Source organism: Oncorhynchus masou, chromosome 29 (genome assembly GCF_036934945.1).
Source record: "Oncorhynchus masou masou isolate Uvic2021 chromosome 29, UVic_Omas_1.1, whole genome shotgun sequence".
NCBI lineage: Eukaryota > Metazoa > Chordata > Actinopteri > Salmoniformes > Salmonidae > Oncorhynchus > Oncorhynchus masou.
The window spans coordinates 32977794-32999217 of NC_088240.1; the positions used below are offsets into that span (position 1 = coordinate 32977794).

At 40.5% G+C, this 21424-nt stretch overlaps 1 protein-coding gene and 1 pseudogene across 1 annotated transcript in view; one reads left to right on the forward strand and one right to left on the reverse strand.

Moving 5' to 3' along the window:
* Positions 1–548: 548 nt before the first annotated feature.
* On the forward strand, positions 549–2558 carry LOC135519368 (general transcription factor II-I repeat domain-containing protein 2-like; annotated as a pseudogene).
* A 16110-nt stretch (positions 2559–18668) lies between these two features.
* Positions 18669–21424, reverse strand: part of LOC135519369 (receptor activity-modifying protein 1-like) — a 60593-nt gene continuing 57837 nt past the window's right edge. The window contains exon 3 of the mRNA XM_064944556.1: positions 18669–19960. Coding sequence (XP_064800628.1) covers positions 19705–19960 — 256 coding nt within the window. The 3' untranslated portion in view covers positions 18669–19704. The remainder of the gene's footprint in view (positions 19961–21424) is intronic.

Below are 21424 nucleotides of genomic sequence, written 5' to 3' on the forward strand. Positions count from 1 at the left end.
TTCAAATAAAATCATTTACCTTTGAAGAACTTTAGATGTTTTCAATGAGGAGACTCTCAGTTAGATAGCAAATGTTCAGTTTTTCAAAAAATATCATTTTTGTAGGACAAATTGCTCCGTTTTGTTCAAGTTTTGCTACGAAAAAAACCTGTATCCAGTTATAGCCTCAAGCTCATTAGCATAACGTAACGTTAACTATTTATGAAAATCGCAAATGAAATGAAATAAATATGCTAGCTCTCAAGCTTAAAATAATGTCAGTGAGTATAACAGAACTGATATGGCAGGTGAAAACCTGAGGAAAATCCATCCAGGAAGTGGGATTTGTTTGATGTGGGTGGTTTTCAATTGAATGCCTATTGATTATCTAATGCATGGGTGTCAAACTCTGGCCCGTGGGCCAAATTTGGCCCGCGGGGTAATTATATTTGGCCCGCGAGACAATACCAAATTACTACTAGAGCTGGCCCGCCGGTATTATACAGCGCATTCACCACTAATACTACGAATCCCATAATGCTCTGCTGTTTTCGCGCTCCAATCAGGACAGGACCCAGAAACGCTCTCTCCTCTGTGACAGTAGTCATAGCAACATAGACGCTACAACTGTCAGCGAGCTAACCCTTTCCAAAAATGGCGAAAAGAAAGGCAGAAAACAGGAGCTTTCTGGACAAGTGGGAGGCAGAATATCTGTTTACATATGTAAAAGACAAACCTGTTTGTCTTGTTTGTGGAGTCAACGTGGCTGTAAGTAAGGAGTACAACATTAGACGACACTATGAAACGAAACACCATGACAAATACAAGGACCTGGACATGACTCAAAGGAGCCAGAAAGTAGAGGAGATGAAAAGAAGCTTGGTTTCACAACAGAATATGTTTAAAAAAGCCACATCACAAAGCGAGGCTGCTGTAAAGGCTAGTTATATAGTGGCAGCAGAGATCGCAAAATCAGCCCGGCCCTTTAATGAGGGAGAGTTCATGAAAAAGTGCATGATGAAGGTTTGTGACCTCGTATGCAAAGAAAAAACAAGCATTTTCAAACGTGAGCCTGAGCAGGAACACAGTAGCTGATCGCACATGTGATCTTGCCACCAATCTGTATGACCAGCTGATGGAAAAGGGAAAAGATTTTGTTGCGTTCTCCCTCGCTGTGGATGAGAGCTGCGACGCATCTGATACTGCTCAGCTGTCAGTCTTCATCCGTGGAGTGGACTCAAATCTGTGTGTTACGGAGGAGCTATTAGGATTCAAATTAATGCATGGCACAACCACAGGAAAGGAAATCTTTGAGGAGGTTTCCAAATGTGTAACTGAAATAAAGCTGTCGTGGGATAAACTTGTTGGATTAACGACAGATGGTGCGCCAGCGATGTGCGGTAAAAAGAGTGGACTGGTGGGCATGGTTCGGGAGAAGATGCGGGAAGAGAATTGTGCAGGTGAGCTAACTGTTTACCACTGCATCATACATCAGGAAGCACTGTGTGCCAAAGCCCTAAAGATGGAACATGTTATGACCACAGTAACACAGGTAGTTAACTTTATAAGAGCCAAAGGTCTAAATCACCGGCAGTTTAAATCTTTTCTGGAGGAGTGTGGTTCGGAATACGCAGACGTGCCGTATCACACAGAGGTGAGATGGCTAAGCAGAGGAAAAGTACTGAACAGATGTTTCGAGCTGCGTGAGGAAATATGTCAATTCCTGGAAACCAAAGGGAAGGATACAGCAGAGCTCCGGGAGCAAAAGTTCCTGTGTGAGCTGGCCTTTCTCTGTGACATCTCGAGCCATCTCGATGCGCTGAACCTGCAGCTTCAGGGGCGGGGGCGCGTCATCACAGACATGTACGCTGTCGTGAGGGCCTTCAAAACTAAACTGTGCCTGTGGGAGAATCAGATGCTGCAAGGAAACCCTTGCCATTTTCCCTGCTGCCAATCCATAAAAGCGCAGATCTCTACCGCCGTGTTCCCATGCGCACAGTTTGCTGAAAAACTCAGTGTTCTCGCCGCTGAGTTTAGCCGGCGATTTGCCGACTTCGATGCCCAGAAATGCAAGTTTGAACTGCTTAGTAATCCCTTCGCAGTTGATGTGGAAAATGCACCAACCAACATCCAAATGGAGCTGATTGAACTCCAGTGCAACGACACGCTGAAGTCAAAGTATGATGCTGTGGGCGCCGCACAGTTTCCACGGTTCATCCCTGACACAATGCCTCAGCTCCGCACCCAAGCTGCTCAGATGCTCTCCATGTTCGGCAGCACTTATCTATGCGAGCAACTTTTCTCCTCGACGAAGATGACCAAAACAACTCACAGGAGACGTCTGACTGATGAACATCTTCGCTCGATACTGAGGATTTCTTCAGCTCAGAGCTTGAGCCCAGACATTGATGAACTAGCATCCAAGAAGAGATGCCAGGTATCTGGCTTGGGCACATCAGATTAGACCAGTGTGCAATTATTAACGTTTTCTTTATGCACTTTTTCTTGCTACAAGGCATGGGCTTGAATGGTTGATTGATTTATTATCATTTTATTTGTAAAATTATTAGCCAGTGGAAAAAGTTTATTTTGGTATTTAAATTAGAAGGCTGCAAATAGAAAAGAGGCATACAATTTTTATTTAAATTTTATTTATTTAATAAATGAATGCCATTGATGTGTTTTTTCATTTGAAATTCGATTTTGCATGTCTCCACTATTAAATTATATATTGTATGGTAATAAGCGATGCTTGTTCCATATTCAATGTTAAAGCAAAACTTGTTTGGGTCCATATTAAAAGGTTAATTTGTTCAATGTTGGCTCGTGACTTTGTTCAGGTTTTACATTTTGGCCCACTGGGTATTTGAGTTTGACACCACTGATCTAATGGGTTAGGACACATATTGCAGTTGCTATGGCTTCCACTAGAGGTCAACAGTCTTTAGACATTGTTTCAGGCTAGTTTTCTGAAAAATGAAGAAGAATGAGACCATTCTGTCAGTGGACTGATGAAGCATGCAGTACTGGTTTGCACGTGTGATGGGCGCATGACCGTGTGTGCGCCCCTCTTTGTTTTCCTTTTCTATTGAATACGCTATTGTACGGTTGAAATATTATCGATTATTTAGACAATTGACAACTTGAGGATTAATAATAGACATCGTTTGACATGTTTCGAAGAACTTTACCAGTAGTATTAGGATGTATTCGTCTGCATGTTTTGACCAACTTTGAGCCAGTGGATAACTGAACAAAATGCGCCAACAAAACTGAGTTTTTGGGATATAAAGAGGGACTTTATTGAACAAAATGAATATTTATTGTGTAACTCTTGTGACTGCAACCAGATGAAGATCTTCAAAGGTAAGTGATTAATTTTATCGCTATTTCTGACTTTCGTGACTCCTCTACTTGGTTGGAAAATGTTTGTATGCCATTTCCTCAGATAATCGCATTGTATGCTTTCGCCGTAAAGCCTTTTTAAAATCTGACACAGCGGCTAGATTAACAAGAAGTCAATCTTTAAGCTGATGTATAACACTTGTATTTTTATGAATGTTAATTATGACTATTTCTGTATTTTGAATTTGGCGCTCTGCAATTTCACCAGAAGTTGTCGAGGTGGGTCACGCCTGCCCCAGAGAGGTTAACATGTCTCCTCTGTTGAAACAAATCAATTTGAATATTATCCAAATGATCACCCTGAAAAGGTCAGATTTGGCAATTTTAACTTCCTAGTTAAAATCGAATGAGACAATGATATCCAATCAGTTGAGATTGGCTGGAAATCATATGAGCACCCCGTTGTACCAGACGTGAGCATTCGGTTGCTGTCACATGTGACCCCCACCTGAAAGCTAAAATCAAACAGGAGTTCAAAGGAGGCGTAACTTCCGTTTCCTATGGCACAGGCGTTGTCGCCATGTGAACGAAGGAAAAATGGCTGCTATCCCTTTGATAGCTTAGCATCTAGCTAAAGCTAACTCTGCTTTGTATTGGAATCTCACTTCCGAGTAAAATAGGGTCCCCTTCAACAAGGGAAAGTGTTTACTAGTGATGTCTCACATTCAAACCCTTTCAGTGTTATTTTTCGCAATGTTTTCAGAATGCGCGGTAATAAAGAAATACACCGTTTTTCTACCCACACTGGTGAAACGCAAGAGATGGAGAGATGATTACTCACTTCGGCCAGGCTAATATATCTACTCAAATTTCTCTAATTGGCCGGCCCATATGTCTCAGCTCAAGAAATGAATAATGACCAAGTCTACCCGCTTCTGAAACACGAGAGACAGAAATAGTAGTACGTTTTGGCCTATTTTTCGATTTTTCAGAATACCTAAACCGGCCAGCCCATATATATGTCCTGGCTTGTAGTATTCAGTAATTCACCCTTACATGCTGACTTTATCAGAGAAACAACAGTGGAGGCAACGTCTATGCATCTTGTTCAAATGGAAACACACACACACCTCAGCAATTCCTGCCTACAGTTCTAATGGTGTATAACGTAATCTGGGTGGATAACGTAATCTGCTGCCCAATTTCATATAGGCTGAATTCAACATGAAGGCCTCATTCTATCTTTGACTCCTCACATGGGGCACCAATATGTTGTGATGTGGCTATCATTAATGTGGTGACTGCTATTTATCGAATAATTACCCACTACGTTTAATTATTACTTGATTAAATTCATCATGTAACAATTATCTCATTAGGAATTTGGGGCACCACGGGAAAAGTTGTTTACCGAGTTACTATCTCCTGACTTAAACTCGAAGGACGATCTAAATATCTCTTAGATCAATAAGAGTCAATTATTAATTATTTCCTCATATTTGTCTCATTCTGAACATTGTTGACTTCGTAAAACTGCACGAACCCTAACCTAAATGATGATTCAGCAATGCACAAATTAGCTTAATTATTTATTTACTAACTAACTAAATAATCACACAGAAATACATAAAACATACACACACACACGGTATAGGTTATTGATTACTAACATAATGCAATGAAAACAGGTCCCTAATGGACTGACACAATATGAAGGCTTGTTACACAATGGAAAAGGGGTGCAGAAAGATAGAGTGTGAGAGGCAAAGAGAGTGGACTTATCGTACATACATTTGGAAAATATTCCCACCGTAAATATCAATATTTAGCACCATAACAACCGCTCATTTGGCTAAGAAATGCAACATATATTTACGCATGGATGTCATCTCTCTGTTGAAACCACTCGATCCGTCTATGGGGAGTAGTTCGATGTAAGTCTCTGGTTGTCCAGCAGAGGTCACAATGCCCTTCTTAGTTTTACGCTTCTTTGTCTTGGAGTGTTCTTACAATGGTTACCTCCAGGTGTAGCACACGGTGGTGAGAGGGATCTGTTCTCCCGTCTTTGGTCAATTGTCCTAGACTACTTCACAAACCCAGCTGCAGACTTAATGTTTGATCTAGTCTTCACCTTTTTCACTCGTTGAGAGTTTCAGGTTTTACCACTTTCTGGACTTGTAGTTTTAACCATTTCAACGTGTGGAACATGTCCTCACATTCTCTGGTCTATAATTACATTCTCAGCGAGTCCTTTTAAGCACTCTGGCCTTGGAGGGTGTTCCTTCCTGTTGACACCAATTCTGTGCTCACATGGGCGTGGTTACTGACTGGGCCCATGTTTATATGAAAAGCCATTATCTCAACAACAAAAAAAATCATATTTAATCATATAATTTTTACAACATTTAGATGTAAATCTGATATATACATTGTGGAAGCTCTTAAAGTTACAATGTTTCTGTTATAACATCTTCTGATAATTTTTCAGACATCACCATTCTTTATTTAACTAGGCAAGTCAGTTAAGAACAAATTCTTATTTACTATGACAGCCTACCTGGTCAAAAACAGGACAACGCTAAGCCAATTATGAGCTTCCCTATGGGACTCCCAATCACATCTGGATGTGATGTAGCCTGGATTTGAACCAGTTACTGTAGTGACACCTCTTGCACTGAAATGCAGTGCCTTAGACCACTGTGCCACTCAGGACCCCACAGAATATGCATGCATTTTCCATATTCCATCTCTCATCATTCCCAACATTCTTTATGTTAGAAATATTGTTTAAATGTCCATTGTTTGATGTTGAAGTTTTGGCAGCATAGTCTCTCTGTGTAGCAAAGGATTTCCAGGCTTCCCAAGCTACACACCATGAAAGAGAAAGTTCTCTAAAAATTTTACGACCGGCTGTTATTAAGTCATAAAACCAGCTCTGTGAGAGAGAGAGAGAGAGAGAGAGAGAGAGAGAGAGAGTCTGGCTATCTGTCAGCCATTGATCCTCCCCAAGGACAGAGAGTCATGACAGGGATGACAAGTGGATAAGAGGCAATCCGTAATTTTGATTAAGACATTAATGAGCGAGCTAGGACGGACATAACGTTAGTCAATATAACTATTTGTTTAGCACTTTTGAAATGTACCTCGACAGAATTCAGAACACGGGCCGTTCTTACAGTGTTCTCCCTGTACACCAAGTCAGAACCATAGGATAAATAAAGGAGGCATTTAAGCAGACAATGAAAGCTCTGACTATATTCAATGATTACATTTCTCTAAAACAGGTTATAGGCTACATGTGCACCACCAAGTCAGAACAGTAGGTGAAATTAAGAGGGGTAAATAGACCAAATTATTAGGGTGAGGCACATGGACTACTAACATCTTACTACACAACTTACACTTAGTATTACTTTCTTAGCTACAGTATACATATCTTCCTGGCATATATATTTTTTTGAAGCAGCATACAGTGGTTCCTCCTTTAAGAGTTGTGAGCTTACACCGCGGGACTTAGAGGTACCCAGCGTCACAGCGTCATTGCTCCAGACCACCACAAGGAGGAGTTAGAGCACTCAGTATGCATTTGGGTCTCAAGGTTGTTATATGACCAATCATATCGAGTGGATCCAATGATGAATTTGACGTGAACCTCCTGTCCCTGGTGACTTTCTTCAGCAAAGATGGCTGACAAAACATTACGAGGGAAGCAAATATAAGTAGTTATAACGTCATAACAAGTCACGCAAAAAAAAATACAATTGAGAGGAATATGTTAGTTAATGTAGAGACAAATGATTGTGCATATTTTGTTGTCATAAAGTTAATTTACAAAAATCTCTATTTTTCCCCCCCTGTCATATCCACTACCAGGTGTATCAAACTCCATTCTTTGAATGATGCTGTGTCTGCATGTATGTATTACAATTATACACAGTGTTTACCACTCCTTCTCCTGGGACATCAATGATTACACAATGCAATATGCAATAGACTAGAAACATGATTTAAGTAAAGGCTGATTTGTAATTCATATATACAGAATAAAAAACAGTACATCCTACCAGCATGCTCACAAGCATGCTAAATGACGCGAGGAACGAGATGGGAGTAACAATCCATGCTATTTGCTCTGAGACCGGCATAATAATGTGATGAAACAAGCAGGGAGCAGGTTTCAAACCCTCAACATTCTAGCCCGAAGACCAGCACGCGATCGATGGTGCCCAAATGTATTAATTGGGGTAGGGGCCGATTGTAGCTAAAAACACTTTATCAATTTGAATCTTTAACATGTGGAAAGGGGAAAAAGTATTATTATTAGATTTTAGCTTATTATTAGCTTCTTCAAAATGCTTTAAATGCAAAGCATATACTGTACAGTACATATTTATTATTTTGTTGACGGATCCATAACAAATGACTTGTTCAAATATTCCATCATATTCATAAGATATGTGTTGACGGAATATAAGCAAGTGATGTCTGCTAAATACTCAAGTTAGATTTCCCCATAAATAAATCATTCTAAATAACAAACTGGCTTTATTTACAAATTAGTGAGAATGTCTCACCCCATGTCCAAGAATGGCCTTTTTCTCACTCACACTAGGTTAAATGAAAACGAAATCTCCAAAATATCTTACATTTTTAAACAAAGCTATTATTATTATTAATTAATTAATTTAGAATGATATGAAAGCCCCTTAGGATCTGTGAGAATATCTGAGAATAGCGAATGGAAAATGCCCCTTAGATATTAATTTAGAGTCCTCCAATCCTCTAAATGTATTTATTGCCGGAGAGTCACGTCATTTATTTTTGTTTATTTTTTTCCGATATACTGTAGGCCTACCATAGGCGAAATGAGTCTCACTAGTGTTGAGTAATGTTCTGTTAAAAATGGTGTAGGTCATATTTATTTAAAGAGCATAGAAAAGTTAGAAACAAAAGCCTACAATTATTTTTGCACTGTTTGCATCATATAAGGTGGCATACCAAATTGCTCAGTGCAAAATAAAAAAACACTCCATAGCAGAAGAGCTGATACTGCCTGCAGCATTAGACATGGTCTCTGTCATGCTGGATGATGCAAGTGCTGCAAAAATAAAACTATCCCTCTGTCCAATGACACTGTCGCCAGACGTATAAATGACATTACTAACGATCTTAAAGAACAGCTGGTAGATAAACTCAAAGACAAACGTTTTGCCTTACAGTTCGATGAAGCAACTGACAGTTTATCGCTTATGTACGTTTTGACATGACAAACTCCTGTGTGAGGATCTACTCTTTTGTAAATATGTCAGAGACAGAGCCACAGCTGAAGAGCTATTCAGAATGCTGGACTGCTTCTTGACGGAGAACGGACTAAAGTGGGAGAACTGCATTGGTGTTTGCAGTGATGGTGCACAGACCATGGCAGGGATGAGAAAAGGACTTCGGGCACTCATTAAGAAGGCTTTACCTAATGCTGAGTGGACACACTGTGTTATACACAGAGAAGCACTGGCATCAAGGCACCTTTCCTCTGAATGAAGTGAGGTTATGACTGACATTGTGGGTGTGGTCAATTTTATAAAGACCAGACCACTAAAAACAACAGTCTTCTCTGCTATCTGTGAGGAGATGGGAGCTGAACATCAAGCTGTGTTGTTTCACAGTGAAGCAAGGTGGCTGTCACGAGGAAAAGTCTTGTCCCAAGTTTTTGAGCTCAGAGAGCAGATAAGAATGGTTTCGGAGCAGGAGCACAAGGGATAGATAAACACCTCCCTCAGGTCACAGACAAGATCAGCTCTTTCACTCGAAAGCTTGCAATGTGGGGCAGGCGACATGATGAAGGAAATACTGATTCATTCGAGAACCTGCATGAATTTGTTGACACTACTGACTATGATGCCACCTCAGTGATTCCATATATTAAGGAGCATATTTCATCACTGATGGGTTTCTTTAAAAAGTACTTCCCTGAAAACAGTTCCCAATATGACTGGGTAAAGAGATCCTTTCAAAGCACCAGCTCCAACTGGTTTCAGCTCTGCAGAGGAGGACCAGATCATTGATATGACGTCTGACTCCACATTTAGACTGAGGTTCACATCACAGACACTGAGTGAATTCTGGCTGAGTGTAGAGGCAGTATCCACTCTTAGGGCAGAGGGCCATGGGCATTCTTCTTCCTTTTGCAACATCTTATCTTTGTGAGACTGGCTTCTCTGCTGTTGCTGCACTGAAGACCAAGTACAGGTCCCAGCTTCTCTGCTGTTGCTGCACTGAAGACCAAGTACAGGTCCCAGCTCCAAACCCCGCTTTGAAAAAGCTGTGCTCTGCAAAACATGCTCATTGTAGCCATTAATCCTGACTTCCTCATTTCGATTTTAAAAAATCCGCACAAATTGTTTTATTAATTTTATAGGTCAAAGTGTTTCATATATTGTGCTCCTGAGTTAATGTTGCGTATCAATTTTAATTTATTATTATTTATTGATTATATTTTATTTTATTTTTCAGTAACAAATGGTCAATTTATTTTTGTTTAAATAAGGATTTATTTATTTTTTAGATTTCAGGCAAATTGATGCACTTTAAGTCTTTTCTGTAACAGACTAAATAACAATGTTAATAAAGTTATTCTTTGTTGTAAGTTGATCTATATTTCTTTATTTTTCTTTCTTTGTTTTCTTTAATGTTAATAAGGAAATAATGTTATGCAGAGGTGTACTTATAACAATTTTATAGACAAATGATACTATTTACAGTCGCGGCGGAGAGTTGGGGGGCGCAAAATGTTTACTTCTTCCTAGAGGGGGAGGGGTGACAGAAAATAATTGAGAAGCACTGTCTTAGTGTAACCTTTATTTAACTAGGCAAGTCCGTTAAGAAGAAATTCTTATTTACAAGGACAGCCTTCTCCTTTCTAGTGCCTTGCGGGGATTCTTTAGCTAAAAAGCCAGTACTATACTTCCAATCGTCACGTTGCACAGCACCATATTTTCCATTGCAGCAAATACCAGTCAGAAATTTGGACACGCCTACTCATTCCAGGATTTTTCTATATTTGTACTATTTTCTACATTGTAGAATAACAGTTAAGGCATCACAACTATGAAATAACACATATGGAATCAGTTAAGAACAAATTCTTATTTAAGGACAGCCTACTCCTTCCACACCAATGGGGATTTGAACCCCAGTCTCCCGCGTGCCCCGCATTCTGTAGTACATAAATGGCCTGCTCTCCCTTATGTAAGGAATTAGGCACTTTCCCATGTTTACTACAGTAGGTATTGTAGACTGCACAGTAGCCTAATAAACAAATAAACACATTTTGTTCATAAAATATTGATGAAAAAAATAGTCTTTCCAAATGCAAATGTTGATTTAGTTATGGATCCTAAACAAATTACTATGGGAATAAATATCACTGATTTACAGAAGTATTGGAACAAAGTTGTCTAATGAAGGCAAACAATTTAGAATCCTCCAATCCTGTAGGCTACTCCCGACTGTCACGTTGTACATTGCCATATTTTCCATTCCATCCTAATGGAAACCCTGAGTGTTTTGTTTTTCGTTTAGAAACACCATGATATTAATCAAATTAATTAAGCCAACTTTCTTAAAATCAATCCCATATACTATGTTATTACAAAAAAGGTTTTAAATTCTCTGGTAATGCCAATACAGAATATAATCAAATGCTTCTCAAAGATGACCTCTGGTGGTTAAACTAGCAATAACTTGCAATAACAAAAAAAACGTCTGACAATGACGTGCCACAGAACGCTGCGGCAGCACGCAAGGTGTGCCGCAGTATGACAACTTTTAAAAGAGGAACCACTGTACAATACATTTTTGGACTTATCTTGTTATGCTGTGCTCACTTGAACAGGAAGGTGACACGGCGGTCCTTCATGGGCAAATTTTGTCAATCTCTGGCATTCTCTGGCATTCTCTGGATTTATGGTGCTTTCAAAACAACTGGAGGCCTGATTTACAATTCCGAGTTGGACAACCATTCTAAACGTATTTTCCCAATCAGACCTTGTTTATTCCCGACTTCCCAGTTGTCTTGAACTCACTGAAGTCAAGTTTTTGCAGTTCCGAGTTAACAGTTGTTTTGAGCGCAGCACAAATCATGCTTCATTGACAGCATGCCCTGTGGCTGCGCATTTCATGGAGGCTCATCACAACATTAGCTCTTTGAGATACATTGGCATCACACATGTTAACCTCTAGCAATCCCATATCCAGGAGCGTATTCATAGCCTCAAGCTCATTAGCATAACGCAACGTTAACTATTTTTGAAAATCGCAAATGAAATGAAATAAATATATTGGCTCACATGCTTAGCTTTTTGTTAACAACACTGTCATCTCAGATTTTCAAAATATGCTTTTCAACCATAGCTACACAAGCATTTGTGTAAGAGTATTGATAGCTAGCATAGTATTAAGCCTAGAATTCAGCAGGCAACATTTTCACAAAAACAAGAAAAGCATTAAAATAAAATCATTTACCTTTGAAGAACTTCGGATGCTTTCAATGAGGAGACTCTCAGTTAGATAGCAAATGTTCAGTTTTTCCAAAAAGATTATTTGTGTAGGAGAAATCGCTCCATTTCGTTCATCACATTTGGCTAAGAATAAACCCCGAAAATTCAGTCATTACAACGCCAAACCTTTTTCCAAATTAACTCCATAATATCAACAGAAACATGGCAAACGTTGTTTAGAATCAATCCTCAAGGTGTTTTTCACATATCTTTTCGATGATAAATCATTTGTGGCAGTTGCCTTTCTCTTCTGAACCAAATGGAAACGTGCATGCAGCTGGAGAATACGCAATAATTTCGACGGAGGACACCAGGCGGACACATGGTAAAAGTAGTCTCTTATGGTCAATCTTCCAATGATATGCCTACAAATACGTCACAATGCTGCAGACACCTTGGGGAAACGACAGAAAGTGTAGGCTCATTACTTGCGCATTCACAGCCATATAAGGAGACATCGGAACACAGCGCATTCAAAATCTGGGGCATTTCCTGTATGAAATTTCATCTTGGTTTCGCCTGTAGCATTAGTTCTGGGGCACTCACAGACAATATCTTTGCAGTTTTGGAAATGTCACAGTGTTTTCTTTCCAAAGCTGTCAATTATATGCATAGTCAAGCATCTTTTCGTGACAAAATATCTTGTTTAAAATGGGAACGTTTTTTTATCCAAAAATTAAAAGAGCGCCCCCTATATCGAAGAAGTTAAGAATCCTAGGCGGGGCAGAGATACTGATAATCTATTATTGAGAGGAGAATTGTATTGGATTCACCGTTTGTGTACCATGTCTCCTAGAGGTCTGAATCAAGAGTTTGATATCAGACCATTTCTTACCTGAATATGTTACTTCACTTTGATTCGTCTTGCCTTCCAGGTTACCCACTTGGTCATTTTGTAAATATATATCATGTTCTGTAACTATTACATGTACCCATCTCATTGTTATTTAATTATTAGAGATATCCAAAAGTATATTGCGCCCACCATGCGTCATGTCTGCAATGGTCATGTGAGGTGAAATGTGTATATTTTGGGATGTGAACACTCAGTGTGTTTGATAAGACAAAAAATCCATTTTGGATGGAAACGTTGTCAATAAAGTGGTAGATTGGGAGCTTTTTAACAGTGTGCTGGCCTTCTTGTTCTATACCAGTATTCTTTTATTAGTCCAGCACCTATGTTTTTAAGGATGTGCGTATGACCACAAACTTTTCTATAGACAATGTTGAATGTTTATCATTTTAAATTTGGAAAAGAGCTCCTTAATCCCAGATTTGGGACCAGGCAGCCACTGTCACTGATTCCTTCCAAACCACTCATTGAATTTGTGATTTCCAACTTGTTGTTTATGTCCAAAGGCTGATTAGCACCGATAAATTTTATCTATAATTTCTCCATTGTTTATCTTCATATGACAAAGATTAAAAAGGATTTGCCAGTAGATTGTCGACTTGATTCATGATGATGACTGCTAGTTAAGATTTTGAAAGTATGATGTTAACATGATCAGTCCAATCAAAGCTACTATACATATAACGTGATTTGACTTAATTGTATCTGTGACCAATGACCTTGAGCATTCTTGGAGGGGCACTTCTAATGTAACTTTATGGCAGCACCAAAAAGGCTAGAATGTTCAAGGTCTCCTCTTAGACTTTGTGGTGACATAGTGTCCCCATGAGTGACAGAACACTGAGAAAATAACTGTGCAACGCTCCGTATTTTCTGCTGGCTTGCCCCACCACCACAGAAAGCACTGAGCTCGGCTGAAACACCTGCATTTTGGAGTTGCCTTACTCAAGAAAACAATAAAAAGACCATGTTTGTATGCGGCTTTATTAACGCAATGATATATATTATTTTTTACATTGTTTGAAAACTGATATGTGACACATATTAATGCCAAAATAACATGCAAAACAGACAAGCCCCCCCCCTCTCAAAACAAAGTGGGGCCTGAATGAGGGTTGCCACTGAATAGACTAGGCTGCCTATGCATGTGCGGAGAAGCATGGGGCATTTATCTTTCCAAGGGAATGTACTTCCTAAATAATTAGGCTATTTCTACATTGCCTAGAATAAATAAATAAATATCGATCACCCATATTTGTCTCCGTCTGAAAAACGTCCCACTCCTAAGAGCCAATTTATGCTTGATCCGAAAATGTGGTCGAAGGCGCCTTATGGATGGTGTGATGCAACTGCAGTGCCTCTGGAGACATGCAGAGGCCAAATTGAGCTCCATGCCGCATAGCTGTGCACATCTCAAATGTTGTAATGCAGAGGACTCGGTATAGCTCTACGTTGACATGATTTGTGGCTGGTAGGTGAGGGCAGGAGGTCCCTATATAAACACAGAACTCACTTCCTTGACAACTTCCTTCACAACAGCTCTGCGCTGCTCGGCAAAGCGCAATAAGTATGAATGCCCTGACTTCTGACTTCGGTAGGCTATAAAAGATAGCTCAAGAGAATAAGTCTCTTCAACTCAGCTGTCTCCAAACTATGTCTAGCCCATTTGCTGATATGGCGCAGTAATACCTATAGCCTAATATAATGATCCACGTGATAATCTCTGTCAAAATTGCTACGACCAATGCTGGTAAGTGAGCTGCGTCATCCCATGCGCTACAATAACAATGTGGGACTGCGGTTGGGTTTCTTGACCAGTTCTTGTGGGTGGGATTCGTGCAGAAAGCCTGGTACTGCTGCGGTTGGGGACGGGATGAATAAATGAGTCCTGCACAGACCTCTACCTGGAGGTAAGGATGACAGCAGTGGTGTAGCCTAAAAGGGCGATACCGATGTCACTTATTATTAATATCTAGGCTACATAGCGCATTGATGTGAATCACACTGCTGATCTCTCATTTAGCTATTTAGACCTTTATGGATTATGGTTGGTGTGGATGACTGTTCAAATGTATATGTGTATTTTAACCCAATAACGGTTGAATTGAAGTTGTTTAAGCTACCTATTATAATTGGTTTTGCGACCAAGGGTGTATTCATTACAGAAACCGTGTACCGTTTAAGAACCAAATGGAAGCAAACAGAGCAAACGTTTTGTTCCGTTTAAGAAACGTTTTGCAACAGAATCGGCATAATGAATAATGCCCAGGCCAGTGGACAACCAGGGAAAAATGTGCTTTTGCAACAGCTGCAGAGTGCGGATCCCAGTCTATGGAATAAAAGTTCCTCCCTTCTAACCTCCTCTGTGGTATTGTGCTCCATACTGTCAAAACGAGTTTCATGTAAGAAGACCACAAGTGGGGCTTTTATTGGTCAATCTAATTCATGCTGATTAAAAAAAAAGTCCATAGGCCTAACGACATGTGCTCAAACACACACACTTTACATAGACTTAAACAGCTTCAAATGATCAGTGTCACCAACAGAAACGCAAACAATAGTCCGAAATTCAGCATATGGAATACATTTTTTGCATGCAAATAGCACTTTCGGGTAGTGCTCAGTGCAGGATATCCCGAGAGCTGCATTTTTTAACTAGAAGCAATGAACCCAATCAGTCTTCCATGACAACAAAATCATAAACAACAGAGTAGGATAATTAGTCCTTAGTTTTTATACTCAAGTAAAACTAATTTATTAATCTATATTTCCGAGTACTATTCTTTCAGATCAAGAGGTATTACATTAATTGAAATGACTGGAAATCTGACAGACTGTTTTTTTTCTCATGTATAGATATATCATAATTGTATTATTATCTGTAGGAGGAAGCAATGGGTTAGAATAATCCTACAAAACCAACCAACAGTAAAATGCAACATCCATTTATGGCCAGCTATGTAAAATCTAACATTGATCTATTCTGCAATAGATGTCATTCAATAATTGTTCAGTAATATACATTTTTGTCAGCTTCTAATGCCTATTAATAAGCAGATTGACGTTTTTTGGGGGATGAGTCTTGTCCTTGAGGGAGAACTGATGATTTCCACTAGATGGTCCAACTGCAAAGTCAAAATTTAAAACCCCCAAAATATTTTTGGTCTTAATTTAAGGTTAGGTTTAGGTTTAAAATCTGATTTATGACTTTGTGACTGTGCCTCTTAAGGGGAAGGTAATCTGATTACGTTACTGAGTTTGAGTAATCCAAACGTTACTGATTACAATTTTGGACAGATAACTAATAACTGTAATGGATTACATTTAGAAAGTAACCAACACAACCCTGGACATAGCCTACCACCATATGTTCCATTGCTCACCTATCCTTTCTTAATGATTTCATAACCGGTTCAGTGTTAGCGATCTAACAACAGTAGCTGGTATGTGGCATTATGGTATTATGACTTTGTCCTTCTGGCTAACACAACAAGGGAGACCTGACAAGTTCATGAAACTCTAAGGGAGATATGAAGAAAGAGACAAGGGAGAGAGAGAGAGGGAGCGAAAAGAGAGGAGAAGAGAAGGGAGAGAAGGGGAGAGGGAGAAGAGAGCAAGAGAACAGAGAGATGGAGAGGAAAGAGGAAGAGATGGAGGTTTGCCCTGGTTGCAGAACTACTGTGGGGAAACCAGGAACACGCCACAAGCAGGGAAAATAAAGCACACTGAAATCCCACAGTCCTGTCAGCTCTGTACCAGCTCTGTCATGAGACACTGCACTGTTTAACATTCTGTAAATGTAATTGCATTTACACTACTAACCTCAATCCTTCCCACAGGACTTCCCATAGTCCTTTCCTCAAGCTTTCTTTGTTTTATTGATCAGTTGTAAATTACATAATATATGCATGAGAATCTGCCATGTTTAATTCAGCTAAGGTTCCTCATTTCTACCAGCGTGTCACATGTGCAACCAGAGGACAAAAAAAACTCTAGGCCATTTTTACTCCAGACACAGAGACGCATACAAAGCTCTCCCTCGCCCTCCATTTAGTAAATCCTACTTACAAGCAAAAACTAAAGCAGAAAGTACCAGTGACTTGCTCAATACAGAAGTTGTCAGATGATGTGGATGCTACTCTACAGGACTGTTTTGCTAGCACAGGAATTAATCCAATGGCATTGAGGAGTATGCCACCTCAGTCACCTGCTTCATCAAGAAGTGCATCGATGATGTCACCCCCACAGTGACCGTGTGTACAAATCTCAACCAGAAGCCATGAATTACAGGTAAAACCCGCACCGAGCTAAAGGCTACAGCTGCCACTTTCAAGGAGTGGGACACTAATCCGGATGCTTATAAGAGATCCCGCTATGCCCTCAGACATCATCAAACAGGCGAAGCCTCAATACAGGACTAAGATTGAATCCTACTACATCGGCTCTGACGCTGGTCGGATGTTGCAGGGCTTGAAAACTATTACAGACTACAAAGGGAAACCCAGATGCGAGCGGCCCATTAACACAAACCTACCAGACGAGCTAAATGCCTTTTATGCTCGCTTCGAGGCAAGCAACACTGAAGCATGCATGAGAGCACCAGCTGTTCCGGATGAGTTTGTAATCACGCTCTCCATACCTGATGTGAGCAAGACCTTTAAACAGTTCAACATTCACAAGGTCGCGGGGCCAGACGGATTACCAGGACGTGTACTTCGAGCATGCGCTGACATTTTCAACCTCTCCCTGACCGAGTCTGTAATACCTACATGTTTCAAGCAGACCACCATAGTCCCTGTGCCCAAGAAAGCAAAGGTAACCTGCCTAAATGACTACTGCCCTGTAGCACTCATGTTGGTAGCCATGAAGTGACTTGAAAGGCAGGTCATGTCTCACATCAACACCATCATCCTGGGAAACCCTAAACCCTCTTACCGTGTTTCCCAGAGTACACTATGTTCTACATACGAGCTTGACAAGACTCATAATGAAGGGGAGGGTTTTGAATACGGGAGCTGAGCAGAGGACCAATAAAGTCATTAAATCTCTTAAAGCAAATCAAATTGCTTTGAAGTCTGTGTTGAAAGGTCGCTGAGATGAGAGAGTATTTCCCTGTGAATAGGAGTAAACTGGTAGCTATGGGGGCTTTGGGAGTTCAGGTCTTGCAGACGGCAAAGCCGGGTCTCAGCCATGGTAATATAAAGGCAATTAGAAAAGCAGCTGGACACACAGACAATTTACCTCTCAGTACTAATAAGATAAAGAGTATGTCAGAAAATTCCATAAGTAGGATATTCTGCTCTTAAAGGTTATGTCCCTATCGGGTGATGATGCCATTAGCCTTGCTAAGGACCCAATAAAGGGACCAATCTTCAACACTGCTGTTACACAGACATGACAGTTTGTCAGTAACTTACTCAACAATCTATTAACCTTAAGCAGAGTGTGGCTACACAGAGAAGAGTCATCATACAAAATCACTGTTTAGAGATTCTCCTGTACTTTGTGTACTTTTTAGCAAGCAGTTCTGAAAATAGCACTCACGAGCCCAAAGTGGTCCCTGAAAATTGCGTACTGCGTCACATATGTGCAGATATGTGCACCACGTCATTGCTTTCGCCCTCGCTCTGCTGTGTGTGCAGCTGTCACTCAAATGGCGAGGGGCTGAAGCACACTGGCTTGAACTGTAATTGCTAGGGGGCTGGCCCACGTGGGGGAAAATGTAGGGAAAATGGCTCCACACATCTTCCATAAAACATTTGCTTTCAAACTAGGGATTCCGTGGCTAATTGAGGTAAGACAGTAATTCTGCTCATAGACTATGCATGTATAAACTACACATTGACATATCCAGCCAAAAGCGTGAGTAAAAAAAAGAAAGACTTACTAGTCATCAAAGTTCCGGAGACTGTTTTTACAAAGCAACTGATTCACAATGACACGTCTGTGTTTTAATCCAAGTTTGTTGTTCACATTCAAAATTTGCAAGGGGGGGGTAGACCTTTCCTGCCCTGTATCAACCATTCATAGGGATAATAGTGGTTGGTGGATCATTTGTCAAGATCTGCAATAGGCTGACTAGCAATCATACCACACCCCCCTAATCAGCATTTCCACAGTATGTTGTCTCACACACATCAGTCATTTTTAATCATCTCTTTTTCATATTCACTTTCTATTCATGGCAAATTCATTTTTTTTATATTATTTTGATAACTTACAGCGATTTGGCACAATGCCAAAGTAAGGATTTGAAGGGCGATTGTAGAAATATGTTGGTTCTGACTGTTAGAGACAGGAACAGGGACAGGGCAGGGACAGCAGCAAGGATAGGGACAGGTGCAGGTACAGGGGATGTTGGATCCAGACAGTGTTTATGAGGTGAGTATAGAGTGCACAGACATTATCCATAAAGCACAGAGATGATAGCATCATCCTAGCATCATCCTATCTATCAACCAATCGGTGACTGACTGTCAAAAGTCCACTTCAGGAGCTGTGCCAAAGTATCCCAACTCACTGCACAGGAAATTACCTCATGTGCCCAGGAAGTCCTTCAAACCAATCAGACACCATCTGTCCTTCATGGCTAACAGCTTGTGATTCTCCATCTAGATTGGATTTGCAGATAAAGGGTAATGAAAGCAGACACTTTTAAACAAGTCCTCCTGCAGGTTATAATCAGTGTAGTTCTGTAAATCCTCATCTTGTAGTCTGTGTCCTTTCCTATATCCTGTGGCTGTAGCTCAGTGTCAACTCCCAACAGAGTGACAGTAACATAGATGGTCTATAATGTTGTCCTTGATACAGGCTTTGATAGTCCTCCCAGTCCCTTGCCTGGTCCATGATGTCTGTTCTGTAGTAGCAGCAGCGTTATGTATACCTGTCTCCGTCCTGGGTGGAGGGTGAAGGGGGCCTCCTCTAGACCTCTTCTCCCCTGGCTGGGTGCCTGGAGCTTGGGGTTGGCCTGGGTTACACAATGCCTTCGCTGCGTTTGCTCCTCCACACCACTAGGGCAGTCATGAGCAGCGTGACAAGGATGGGCACCACAATGAATGGCCCAAGGATATGGTTGGGCGGATCACGCAGCTGCCGTCCCGACAAGGAGCAGTCGTGGAAGTAGTGCTTGTGGATGCGGATGAAGAACTCGTCCACCTGCCGGTTGGGCCAGAAACAGTCCATCTTCAGGGCAATCAGGTAGGTGCAGTTGGTGAGCTCACCATAAGGTCTGTAGGGAGAGACAAAGAGAGAGAGGGAGGTAAAATCAAGCGAATGCGGACAAGGTTCATAGTGTTGGGCAGCAGGTAGCCTAGCAGTTAAGAGCATTGGGCCGGTAACCGGAAGGTTGCTGGTTTGAATCCCAGAGCCGACTAGGTGAAACATATTTCAATGTGCCCTCGAGCAAGGCACTTAACCCTAATTTCTCCTGTAAGTCGCTCTGGATAAGAGCATCTGCTGAATGACTAAAATGTATTTCATAATGAGGGTAAATGATAGCCTACATATTTGAATAGACATACAGGAAGGTAATGGGTTCTAAATGCAAATTATATATGGTTAGGGTCAGGGTAACGGGTTAAGGTTAGGGAAAATGTGTGAGAGAGAGAGAAAGAGAGAGAGAGTGCTCCTTCACCAAATTTGTACAGTCCTGTCATGATTGAGAGTAATGATTCATGGTAATGACAGAGGGTCCACTCCATACATAAAAACATACTCTCAAAAGTGCACACAGACCCTCCCCTCTTCCTGACAGGTCTCTGATTGAAGGGTCCCCTCTCCCCCTTTCCTCAGAGCATGCCCGCCACATGGCCTATTATTTATACCCACATCCTCCCTGGCATGGAACGTCTGGCATAGCTAGGACCTTTTTATAACCCCCAGGTTTCCCTTACACAACCAATGATTGTTCCCTCCAACCCCCTTTTGTCCCCGCCTTGCTCCCACCAACCCCCCAGTCCCAGATAGAACTTTCCCCCAGTGGGAGAGCGATACCTCGGGTAAAGGCAGACCATCTGGCTCATCTTCCAAGCCAGACATACATTATATCCATGCATGCTAATCACCTTCAGATGTACAGCTGGTGGAAACACTATCATCAATAACATACAGTGGTTTAGAGTACTTTAGTAAAAATAATACTTTTTTACTAAAATATGTTTTTTGGTGTATCTGTACTTTACTTTATTTATATTTTTGCCAACTTTTACTTTTACTTCTCCACATTCTGAAAGAAAATAATGTACTTTTTACTTTTTACATTTTCCCTGACAGCCAAAAGTATTTGTTACATTTTGATAGAAAAATGGTCCAATTCACACACTTATCAAGAGAACATCCCTGGTCATCCCTACTGCCTCTGATCTGGCGGACTCACAAAACACAAATGCTTGGTTTGTAAATGATGTCTGAGTGTTGGAGTGTGCCTGCCCCTGGTTATCCGTCAATAAAAATCTAAAAATAAAATTGTGCCGTCTGGGAAGCTTAATATAAGGAATTTGAAATGGTTTATACTTTTAATTTTTAAACTTAATTACATTTTAGCAATTCCATTTACTTTTTATACTTATCTATTATATGTAAATATAGTATATTTAAAACCAAATACTTTTAGACTTTTACTCTAGGAATATTTTACTGGGTGACTTTCACTTTTTCTTGAGTCATTTTCTATTAAGGCATCTTTACTTTTACT